Here is a 12,814-nt window from a genome sequence, read left to right on the forward strand (position 1 = left end):
ACACGCCTTCATTACTCCACTGGAACTGGAATCTGGTTTGCATAGCAGTCAACACCTGCTGGACCATAACATGATGCATATGCAAACTCAAGAAGTTATTGTCAGTTTCAAGGGAAACTTGGCTAACATATCACAACTTTTTTTTGTATTCTGACAACGAGATGAAAAGTCCACTGAATTCAAAAGCCGCAAATTTCAGTAACACATTTGGAATTTTAAACATTAAAATATTTATTAACAAAAACTTAAGTTCACAAACTGACAGGTATACAGTTAAAATTTGCTTCACAGAACACTCTTCAAAAGAACTGGACTTAGACGTACAGGTAAACATTTTCTTGGCAACAATTCTTCTTTTATAGATGTTTAACTACAAAATTCCAATAATGCTACCTGAAGGCAAACCCACTGTTGTTGCAGGAAAGGTGTATCTTAAACGCTATTCCACTCTACTGTGGAAATTCAAGAAACTTCAAAATCAAAACTGCTTTCTGAAGAAGACGCTTCTAAAATGACTGCCTCAAACTTGCGCTCTTAGCTCTTTTCTCAACACTGAGCTATACCCTAGGAGGTCTCTTCTAGCTCATATCTATCCTTTAAAAGTGTTTTTTTTTCATCATCAATTCCATTGTTCTTAGTACTTTGAACTAACTTTCATGTGCCCTTTATTTTAGGCTAAATAAAATTTGATAACCTTTCCTAATTTATTTATGACCTTTTCCAAGTAAAATTATTTATTAACAAAAGAAAATAAAACTTTAGCATACACTATTACAGATATACAGTTAAAATTTGCTTCACAGAACATTCCTCAGAAGAACTTCACTTAGACACTTTGCAATTACCCTGCTTTGAGATTTACTCCGCTTTGAAATTTAACAGCTGAAAATCCAAACCCTTATCTACTAATGCAAATTTCTATCACCTGCTTGTTTATTTATAGAAAATTCACCTGGTCAGATCTACTTCAAATGCGTGCCTTTAACACTTAAGCTCCTTTCATGTCTCAAACTCCACCGGGCAACTAATCTTTAGTTTAATTAAATTTGTTTCACATGTGGACCTACAAGCCTTTAATAGACCTCAAAAAATATTAAAATTAATAACATCTTATGTCACAACAGAAAAATGTGGAAATTAATCATTTGTTCAGTCCATTCTGTATTGCTCCAGAGGAGAATATTGTTGCAATAACCCCAGACTGCAAAAGATGTAAATCAATGGATTTAACAAGAATTTCCACTCTTACAATGCTAGATCTGCTGTTAAGCCTCTTGAAAAAGATGTATGCTGTTTAATGAGATGTAACTGAGTTTTTAATGGCAGACTAACTTAATAATTAATGTTAAACACCCTCACTGTCCCTGAAAAACTAATTTTATATTTGGGCAATATGGCCAATTTTGAAGATCTAATTATTGGGGACTACATGATCATTCAATCTGCGTTCTAACGCCCTCTTTTGGTAGGAATCAGGCTTTGGGCACTGGCATTGGAGCTAGGGACTCAACTTCTGATTGACTGCTATTTTAATAAGCAGGCATCAAGGTCACCCACCCAAAATTGGTGAGGAATATTACATATTCAGCTTGTGTACAGGTGATTAAAGAGCAGAAGAGGTCTGGTTAAGGCTATCTGACTCTACAGAAACCTTGGTGTTCCCAGATGTGTATTCTCTGCCTCCCACTAGTAATGAACACAACCTGAAAGCACCACCATCCCAATCCCACCTGTATACTTAGATGACAACCAGGGACAATGCTGTCGGTATCAGTCTCATGCTGCCTGAAATACTGAGGGCCAGACAGTTATTTGGGGTAAGAGTCCAATCTACATTATGGAAATGTGGCCATGAAGCAAAAGATCTCAGCATCAATTGTCATATGGACTACCTTACTCCAATTATTGCTTCCATTTCCTGATAAGATTGCCCCTTGAGCATCTGTTGGTCCTAACCTTGCCTTAAAGGCTGGCATTTTCCCTCGAATCTCTGCCCCTGCCTGCATTTTAGAATCCCTAGTCATGTAACACACCTCCTTCATTTCCTACCTCTGTTGTGCAGAAATTGGATGAGAAATATCAAATACTGCAGGCTTTTAAATAAACCATTTTGTGGAGACCATGTCACTGAATTTATTTAAGAAATAGATTTCTGGACACTGAAGTCTTCAAGGGATGAATGGAGAGTTGAAAGTGTGACATTGAGATAGAAGGTCAGCCATCGTCAGATTGAATGATGGTGCAGGCTTGATGAGCCAAATGGCCTACTCCTGCTCCTATTTTCTATGTTGCTAGGGCACTTGTTCTGGGAGCGATTGATTCATACAGAAGCTGTGAGTCAGGACAAAGCCCTTCAGCATGTCCCACATCAGTCCTTATAGACTTCAGCACTCTTAAATGACACAATAAAGTGCCAAGCAAGTGCAGAATCGTAGCAACAGTCAGAAATCATTGCGCAATTAATCTGAAAGTAGATAATGATCTCTTTGAATAGCATTGCTGAATGCATGTTCAGCTCTACATGGTTAAGAGACAATATTAGCTGGAGTTTTCAGATTCAATACGGTAGCATTGGCATCAAATCTGTGTTATGCTGTGATTGTCATGGTTTGCCTGTTCTGCATGCTTCCCCTAGATTCTGCTGCACAAGCTAACATCCTTACTTATATGGGATCTGATGTGGCTCGCACCAAAGGTGTGCCTGCCATCAACACCATGTTGGATGACCCTCAGTTTCTGAATTTTGTACTCTGCCTGATTTTAAATGACAGCAGATTTCACTTTTTACGCAAAACTAAAGTGAATTGAATGAAAAGTAATGCAAGCTATTGATGAATAATGGATAAAACTTTGCATTGTACTTCAATGCGCTCAATGTTATAATAAAAAGAAACTGACTTCTAAAATAATTGGACAATTTATATACAGCATGTTACATGAGCAAAATTTTCAAAAGCATTGAATATCATATAGGGTTTACAGAAGATAGATTTAACAGAATCCATTCTTTCCTCTCGATTAACTATTATTTTGAATGAAAAACATGCCTGTTTCCCACTATGTATTCTTCACTAATTGCGCCTTCTTTGTTCCCTTAATTATTATTATGTCCGATTGAGAGTTCTCTGCCAGAACTATGGTATCAAATGTTGCCTTGAATTTTTCCAAAAATCTGTAGTCTGAATTAAATCTTAATTTGTTTGCCCACAGTATTACACTGCCTGATTGACAAAAATAGTCAAATGTAGCCAGTAAATCGTCCAGAAAGTTATGATGATAAACAACATCAGCTGCTAGGATGTAATCGTAATGGTAATCGGATTGAGGGAAGTTTTTATCTAAATCCACATTCCAAGCCAGCTCCTTAACTTGGGCTTGGTGCTTGCTTCTCCAGCGTGTATTTCTCATAAGATTACTTTGCAAGTTTCCAAGCACGCAAGTGAGATCTGTACTAGTTACATAAGCACCTGAAAATGGATAAATAATCAAATATATAGGTGTGTACAAAATAGGTGTTATTATCAATCTATATTCAATGAATGATACCAAATTATTACTCTATATTTGTAAATTAATTACAGTGCATATGGCTTCACTTTCACTGAGGGCCTGTGTAAGTCAGTAAATACAAGTGTAAAATTTAAACTGAGATTTATTTAAATCAAATTCTTGAGCAACTGACCTTCTACTTCACAATTTGTTTGAGATGAACTGTAAGCTGAATTTCCACACCAAAAAACAGGTGGATTGGGGTTGTGTCAGATGTTTGAGTTTTTAAATCTGAAACACTATCCCAACCCAATTTCTGTGTGTAACAGAAAAGGTAGACAGCCAAGCCACTTCCAGGAGATGGGTCAACAATTTCTATATTTTACTGAGACAAGCAGTGCTGATTTAACCTGGTTTCTAGGTTTTACAAGTCTGGCAACTGAAAAGTAAGGAGAGTTTCAGGGAGGCAGTAAGTGTTTTTACAGCACTTATGTTTAAATCTCCATCTCTCCTAGCTTCTCCATTGTTACTGTCCCTCCCCATAAGTGTCTGTTCCTCTGATATCAGCCTTTTACACAGTTGTTCCACAATCCTCCCTTCCCAATGGCACTTAGCCTTAAACATTATTCTATTCCTCAAGACCATTCCTTCTTCAAGATTCTCTTGAAAAAAAACCTTCTACATCTAAGTTTTTGATTGCTGCTGCTCTTTTGGTCAGGTGTCCGTTCTCAGAAACTACTTGGGATGGTTTTCTACCTTCAAGGTGCTCAGTAAATGAAAGTTGTTGTTGCAAAGGTGAAAACAGGAAGAAAAATATAAATACCTAATAAGCTAGCCATAATAGACACCAGTCCTGTTCCAGCACCCAGTTCTATTACATTCTTGTCATTAAGGTTGAATTCCATCCAGTTGCTTTCTAGAAAATTGCATAACTCAACTGCCTGCGGAAAGAAACAGTTATAACCCTGGTCAGTATTTATATATTAAGTATATATTAATATTTTCCAAAGTAACTTGAAGAATTCAAGTACTTTTTCCATGCAAGGTAGTGATGAAATTCAAAGATATCAGAGCTTGAGTTAGCACTTTGTCCAGGGTCTGAAACAACATTGTTGCAGTTGGCATAATGGGAAATGCTGATAAAAAGTACAATCAAAAAATCTGAGAGAAAAGGGCATTCAGAGACTGATTGCAGTCCTTGACTGAGACTGCTGAGGCTCCAAGCCACTGAGTTGGCTTGACCTGAAACGTCCATTGCCATTCCCTGCATTATATGGCAGGGAAAGCTGCCGCTGCCATCGACGGGCTGCAATGCTGTTTTTCCCTCCCAACATTAGCCTTTGCTCCTTTTGGAGAAAATCCCAGCCCCTATCTCCAATTTCCTTTCTCCTCCCCAAGTCTAAGTTGCAAATTGAATGCATTCTTAAGTTACACATACCCCTGGCCAGATCATTGCTCCAAAATGATCAATAGATTCATAGATGGTGATCTCATAACCTGCAAACAGGTAGTGTTCCTTTGAAAGGCACCCGTAAACTGAGGGGGACCAAACTTGTTGAGCAGTAGCTGAAGATGTTTTGATATCCAAGGGAATTTCTAGTGGGAAGAAAACATAAATCTACAAATAACCAAAGAAAATATAATTTGAATTGAAATGCTAATGTGCTATCAACAATTCATCCATTAATATATAGGCTAATGACATATTATTGTTTATGTAAGATGCATTATGTCATACATAATTGGAAATAAATCTTGATTAAGATCCGCCTTCCATTTTTTCACTTAAAATTTCCTTGGGGTTGGGTTAACTAAAATGTTACCTTGTCTCTGAGAAAAGCTGGCACTAAGAAAGCATCCTCTGACTAATCTTTAACGATTCATGGCCTTTCATCCCCCATCTCTGTAATCTGCACCAACTCTACAACCTTCCCCCCCATGCTTGAATTCTTTGTCCCTTCTATTCCAGTATCTTATCCATCACCTCCCTTCAGCCCACAGCTTGTGGTGTTGCCTTGAGGACGTAAGCTCTATGCTCGGAATTCCCTCATCCAGTCCTCTCATCCTGCTCTTCATCTATATCCCTAATGGAGTCAGCATCTGTAAGTCATCCAAGATGTGGATGGGGAAAGGGGAATTTTCTGACCTTCCTGTAACATTTTTCTTGGATGGGAGATGGCATGCTATTCACTGGTGGCAGGATTTTCTGGTGCCTCTGCTGTCAATGGGATTTCCAACCATCTATACCCCACACCATCAGGAAACTTGCAGTGGGGTTGTGCTGTCAGGGGACCAGAAGATCCTGCCGGTGTGAACAACCAGAAAATTCTGGCCTAAGTTTGTTCTTTATTAAAGGCACAGTATCAAGGAAATTTGGTGTTTTCAAGATAGGTTTTATGCAAGATCGATTGTAGGAGATACTATGGAAGTATTTCCATAATTTTACTTGCAAACTTCCCTCCCATCTGAGCAATTAATCGTCAATGGGTGTTAAGCTTCATATCCTCACAAAATTTGTAGAAAAAACTGTTGTAGGTAAAAGACACTTCTGAGACTGTTAGTGAGTCAAAGTAGTTTTCTTTGAAAAGCTTTTGGGAGAGATCTGGTACCTAACAGTACCATGAATACATGATTAGAATACATGATTATTTGTATTTGTAGAATGTTGTTGTCTGCAGCTTCTGGAATATCAGTGTGTTGCAGGGATGTATTATTAATGTGCATGCCAATGCCTGGGCTTTGCTTGACTGTTGGGTGGCTGGGGAATTCCTGACAAAGTGAGAAGCCTGGTAAACCACTGTTAGGTACCAGGTCTCTCCCAAAACCTTTTGAAATAAAACTACTGGAGTTGAATTTGTGATCCATCATGCTTTGCATTCAGAATCAAAGAGAGGTATGTGACCTATGTGCCTCCAGTGCCTACAGACATGGCTATTGGGTTCACACCCAGAGATCGGTCTGGCAGCACCTGATTGGACTTCTATCGATTGCGGGGATCAAGTCCTGATCAATTGATTGGCAATGGCCAAAAGGGGCGTGAAACCCACCCAAGGATCTCTCTCTGTCTCTCTCTCTGACCCCACGAATGAGCTACAACAATGGTGACCATCGCCAGCGACGACCAGCACGAGGAGAGTCACCACACCCAAGAAGGAAGGAAGACCAGATCAAAGAACTAGACTACGCAGAGTATGACCGAGACTGATGCATAGAGAAAGGCCAGTGTCTGCTTGGGTACTTGCCTGTCACGCAGGGTTAAGTTTACCAGGCTTCTCAATGAACACAAAAGTGTAGATATTTATACATCATGATTTTCAGCCTCAGTCACGACACAAACTCTGGTATCAGTCAGGACCACAATGGTTCTGCTTCCGACCACAATGCAGCCCCCAGATTCAGCCAGGACTTGCAGCTTGTCTGGCAACTTCAGTCACGACGCAGTCATCGGTATAGTCACAATCCACAGCTTTTCCGGCGGCTTTGGCAGCTTCTCCGTTGAAGTAACTTCCCAGCAGGAGTCCTCCTGTCAAATAGCCGTTATTGCATTCTACCATCTGCAGCTGTATAACTATGTTTAGCTAGTACAAACAGTTACGGTTTGCAATGTCTGCAAAGTAACATTCACACTTAACTCTCTGTCTTTATGGAAATGAAAGTTAAAGAATGAAAGAAATGAACAAATAAGGAAAACATGAATAAATAATTTATATTGATGCCGGGAGCAGTATAAGATTGTGATCAGTCATGAGGAAGGGTTGTGGTTGTGATATATGCTAGGTACAAAATGCATTATATTCATTAACGCATGAATATAACGCATGAATATTAGTCCCCCCTTTTGGTCATGGCCAGGTCCAAGCATGGCCTGATGACCAATTCAAAGCTAAATGTTACCAGCATATGGGCCTAACTCCATTTAAATAAACGAAGGACATCTTTGTGCCCACACAATCAATAATCACCACCCAACCAACAATAAGTTTTTTACAGGAAAATACCAAAGTTCAATTCCAATTCAAGACCTTGACTTAACTCCGCATGACTTGCAAGTACCCAAGCAGACACTGGCCTTTCTCTCTGCGTCAGTCTCGGTCATACTCTGCGTAGTCTAGTTCTTTGGTCTGGTCTTCCTTCCTTCCTTCCTTCTCGGGTGTGGTGGCTCTCCTCGTGCTGGTCGTCGCTGGCGATGGTCACCATTGTTGTAGCTCATTCGTGGGGTCAGAGAGAGAGAGATTCTTGGTTGGGTTTCATGCCTCTTTTGGCCATTGCCAATCAATTTATCAGGACTTGATCCCCCCAGTCGATAAAAGTCCAATCAGGTGCTGCCAGACCGATCTCTGGGTGTGTCCCCAGTGGCCATGTCTGTAGGTGCTGGAGGCACATAGGTCACATACCTCTCTTTGATTCTGAATGCAAAGCATGATGGATCACAAACTCAAGACCAGTAGTTTTACTTCAAAAGGTTTTGGGAGAGACCTGGTACCTAACAGTGGTTTACCAGGCTTCTCACTTTGTCAGGAATTCCCCAGCCACCCAACAGTCAAGCAAAGCCCAGGCATTGGCATGCACATTAATAATACATCCCTGCAACACACTGATATTCCAGAAGCTACAGACAACAACACTCTACAAGTACAAATAATCATGTATTCTAAACATCATTTTAGGTTCAGAGTTATGCACAGGACAATAATAAATCATTGATACAGATGCAAAGGGAAATAACATGTAAATTTGGATTTTGGAGGGTCATGCACACAAAAGTGCTGAAGAGGGAGGTTTAACTCTCCAAAGTATTTGTTATTTTAAAATGATCCAAATTTGCATAATAAACACCCTTTGTCACAGTTAGCATTTTAGATTTAAACTCCCACAGTCACAGCTCAAAATCTATCACCTTCTGGCATACACATACTATGTTCATCTATGACCCAATTAACACAATGTAACCAAAGTGCAAGTTAAAAGTAATTCAAATGATTTTCTACCAGTTTAACAAATTATAGAGGAAACTCCTCCAAGAGCCAGATGTCATGGTACACATCGGTACCAATGATGCAGGAAGAGTGAGGAGGTCCTGAACAGTGACTTGGTAGGAAGTTAAGAAGCAGGACCCTGAGGATAGTAATCTCAGGATTGCTACCTGTGCCACATACCAGTGAGGGTAAGAGTAGGATGCTCAGACAGATGAACATGGCTGAGGAACTGGTGCAGGGGGCAGGGTTTCAGATTTCTAGATCATTGGGACCTCTTCTGGGGCAGGTGGGACCTGTACAAGAGAGATGGATTACACCTGAACTACAAGGGGACCAATATACTTGCAGGGAGGTTTGCTAGTGTTGTTGGGGAGAGTTTAAACTAGATTTGCAGGGGTATGGGAACCAGAGTGCCAGAGCAGATAGCGAAGCAGGGGTGAAAATAAATGACATTAATAGTTCATGCAAAATCTCAAATAGAAGGGTTGTGTGTGATGGTAATAATCTGAGGTGTGTCTATTTCAATGCCAGGAGTATTGTGGGGAAGGCAGATGAACTGAGGGCATGGATTGAAGCATGGAATTATGACATTATAGCTGTTAATGAAACGTGGCCGGGGGTGGCGGGGGGGGGGGGGGGGGGGTGGAGCAGGACTGGCAGCTCAATGTTCCAGGGTTCCAATGTTTAAGATGTGATAGAGGCAGAGGAATGAATGATGGCAGGGGGTGGTGGCATTGCTAGTCAGGGAAAATGTTGCAGCAGTGCTCAGGCAGGACGGATTAGAGAGCTTGTCTACCGAGGCCATATGGGTGGAGCTGAGAAACAGGAAAGGTATGACCACATTAATGGGGTTGTATTATAGACCACCCAATAGTCAGTGAGAATTGGAGGAGCAAATCTGCAGAGAGATAACAAATAACTGCTGGAAACATGAAGTTGTGATAGATTGGGACTCCCATACTGTTAAAGGTCTAGACGCATTGGAGTTTGTAAGATGTGTTCAGGAAAATTCTGTAAATCAATATATAGAGTTACCAACTACAGAAGATGCAACATTAGATCTCCTATTAGGAAATGAGTTAGGACAAGTGACAGAAGTGTGTGTAGGGGAACATTTTGGTTCCAGTGATCATAACGCCATTAGTTTCAACTTGATCATGGATTAAGATAGATCTGGTCTTTGGGTTAAGATTCTAAACTGGAAAAAGGCCAAATTTGAAGAAATGCAAAAGGATTGAAAAATGGATTGGGACAGGCTATTCTCTGGCACGGATGTGATTGGTAAGTGGGAGGCCTTCAAATGAGACATTTTGAGAGAGCGGAGTTTGTATGTTCCTGTCAGGGTTAAAGGAAAAGTGAATAAGAATAAGGAACCTTGGTTCTCGAGGGATATTGCACATCTGATAAAGAAGGAGAGATATATGACATGAATAGGCAATAGGGAACAAATAAGTTGAGTATAAAAAGTGCAAGAAGGAAATCAGGAGGGCTAAAAGAAGACATGAGATCACTTTGGCAGTCAAGGTGAAGGATAATCCTAAGAGCTTCTACAGGTATATTAAGAGCAAAAGGATAAAATTGGTCCACTTGAAGATCAGAGTGGTTGGCTTTGTATGGAACCAAAAGAAATGGGGGAGATATTAAATGTTTTTTTGCATCTGTATTTACTAAGGAAACTGGCATGGAGTCTATGGAAATAAGGCAAACAAGTAAGGTGGTCATGGAATCTATACAGATTAAAGGGGAGGAGGTGCTTGCTGTCTTGAGGCAAATCAGAGTAGATCAATCCCCAGGACCAGACAGGATATTTCCTCGGACCTTGAAGGAGACTAGTGTTGAAATTGCAGGGGCCCTGGCAGATATATTTAAAATGTTGGTATCCACGGGTGAGGTGCCAGATGATTAGAGGATAGCTCACATTGTTCCGTTGTTTAAAAAAGGCTCAAAAAGTAATCCGGGAAATTATAGGCTGGTAAATTTGATGTCAGTAGTAGGTAGGTTATTGGAAGGAGTACTAAGAGATAGAATCTACAAATACTTGGATGGACAGGACTTATTAGGGAGAGTCAACATGGTTTTGTGCGTGGTAGGTCATGTTTAACCAATCTATTAGTTTTTTGAGGAGGTTACCAGGAAAGTGGATGAAGGGAAGGCAGTGGATGTTGTCTACATGGACTTCAGTAAGGCCTTTAACAAGGTCCTGCATCGGAGGTTAGTTAGGAAGGTTCAGTTGCTAGGTATACATGGAGACGTAGTAAATTGGATTAAACATTGGCTCAATGGGAGAAGCCAGCGAGTGGTAGTGAAGGATTGCTTCTCTGAGTGGAGGCCTGTGACTAGTGGTGTGCCACAGGGATCAGTGCTGGGTCTATTGTTGTTTGTCATCTATATCAATGATCTGGATGAAATGTGGTAAATTGTATCAGCAAATTTGCTGATGGTACAAAGATTGAAGTGCAGCGGACAGTGAGGAAGGTTTTCAAAGCTTGCAGAGGGATTTGGACCAGCTAGAAAAATGGACTGAAAAATGGCAGATGGAGTTTAATGCAGACAAGTGTGAGGTCCTGCACTTTGGAAGAACAAACCAAGGTAGAACATACAAGGCAAATGGTAGGACACTGAAGAGTGTAGTAGAACAGAGGAATCTAGGAATACAGATACATAATTCCCTAAAAGTGGCGTCACAAGTTGATAGGGTTGTAAAGAGTGCTTTTGGAACATTGGCCTTTATAAAATCAAAGTATTGAGTTTAAGAGTTGGAATGTTATGGTGAGGTTGTATAAGACATTAGTGAGGCCGAATTAAGAGTATTGTGTACACAGAGTGGTGAGAGTGTGGAATGAGCTGCTAGATGAAATGGTAAATGTGGGCTCACTTTTAACATTTAAGAAAAGCTTGGACAGGTACATGGATGAGAGGGGTGTGGAGGGATATGGTCCAGGTGCAAGTCAGTAGGACTAGGCAGAAAAATGGTTTGGCATAGTCAAGAAGGGCCAAAAGGCCTGTTTCTGTGCTGTAGTGTTCTATGGTTCTATTCTGTCCACTTTACAATTTATTTATGAATAACATGAATTGCACAAATGGTTTATTTGTTCCCCTTTAAGCATTTTAACTCCTGTAACCCTCAAATTACTAAGTACTAGGAAAAATCCTGTCATCTGTGTAAAGTCATTGACAATCTCCAGAATCCTTAGCTTTTCAGAAAAATTAACTCCCAACTTATTAGCATTTATATACATTGAACTGAACAAACTTTACATGTAAACATGAGGATTACCACAGATAACATTTACTCAGTAAAGGAAAGTCACAAAACAAACATATTACTTTGTAAAATTATCTCACATTCAAATGGTTACATTGTAAACTGAGAATATGTTTCAATGCATCCCTCTATGAAACACAAAACCCATACAGACTCTCTTTCCATTACCTTTATTTGTCAAAATTAAACTTATTTACCTCTTTAAATTTAGGCACCGTCCCATTTATAAGTTGGTTATTTTGAGTGCTCAATTTATTCTATCAATTAAATGTCAGAAACTGTAACACTTAACCAATCACTTTAATTTGAAAGTTAACAATGAGAAAACCTGAATGAGCCAAGCTCTTCAAGTCTCAATTATTACTAGGTTGTGATAAACAATCTTGGAGTCTTGAAGATACTAGACTTGTTATTCATGAGCTATCCTTTTAAAACAAAACATAGAAAATACTTCCGGCTTGGAGTCAAATGAATTAATTTAGTCTCAAAATCTGACAAATAAACAAAAATAAAAATAAAATTTACAATTTCCAGTGTATAAAATTTTTTAATTGCCAAATTAGGAACAGAAGATGGTGAAATCTCTGCCAGTAAAAAAAAACGAAATAAAACACATTTCAATGTGATGATGTCACAATTTCTTCAAGACACAGGAAAGAGCACACGGTCCCTTCCAAGCTTTAAATCCTTTCTGAACAAAATTTGAACTCAGGATTATTCAAAATTCAAATTGGTTATTTCAAACTTCAATTTATGTATTTTAATATTGCAGTTTCAATTTACTTTCCAATTTTTATTTAAGCTCTGTATCAAACCCACTGTTGTAAAATCACAATTAGGAAAAGAACATTAAAGCATTTAAACCAACAACAACAAAAACATCCACACAGTCACTTCATTAAACACACGCAGACACACATGAAAGCCTTCATCATGCATTCCAAAATAGATTAAGATAGTTGTCTTCATTCTTCTTTCTTCCAAAGTGTAATTAAACTCAAAAACAGAAGTAAATTCAAGAAATCTTATACTTAAATTGTAACAGGTTTAACACTTCCTCAGCCCCTTTGAAGTTAAACCAAAG

The 12,814-nt window shown here is 39.3% G+C and overlaps 1 protein-coding gene across 1 annotated transcript in view; it reads right to left on the reverse strand.

Annotated features, from left to right (window-relative positions):
* Positions 1–2,905: 2,905 nt before the first annotated feature.
* Positions 2,906–12,814, reverse strand: part of LOC145348880 (methyltransferase-like protein 21E) — a 35,208-nt gene continuing 25,299 nt past the window's right edge. Inside the window, exons 3-5 of the mRNA XM_080196918.1 lie at positions 4,928–5,085; positions 4,313–4,430; positions 2,906–3,467 (exon numbers count right to left, since the gene is read on the reverse strand). Of these exons, the coding sequence (XP_080053044.1) occupies positions 3,058–3,467; positions 4,313–4,430; positions 4,928–5,085 (686 nt within the window). The 3' untranslated portion in view covers positions 2,906–3,057. The remainder of the gene's footprint in view (positions 3,468–4,312; positions 4,431–4,927; positions 5,086–12,814) is intronic.

The sequence above is a fragment of the Carcharhinus amblyrhynchos genome, chromosome 10 (genome assembly GCF_965287045.1).
Source record: "Carcharhinus amblyrhynchos chromosome 10, sCarAmb.v2.hapA, whole genome shotgun sequence".
Taxonomy (NCBI): domain Eukaryota; kingdom Metazoa; phylum Chordata; class Chondrichthyes; order Carcharhiniformes; family Carcharhinidae; genus Carcharhinus; species Carcharhinus amblyrhynchos.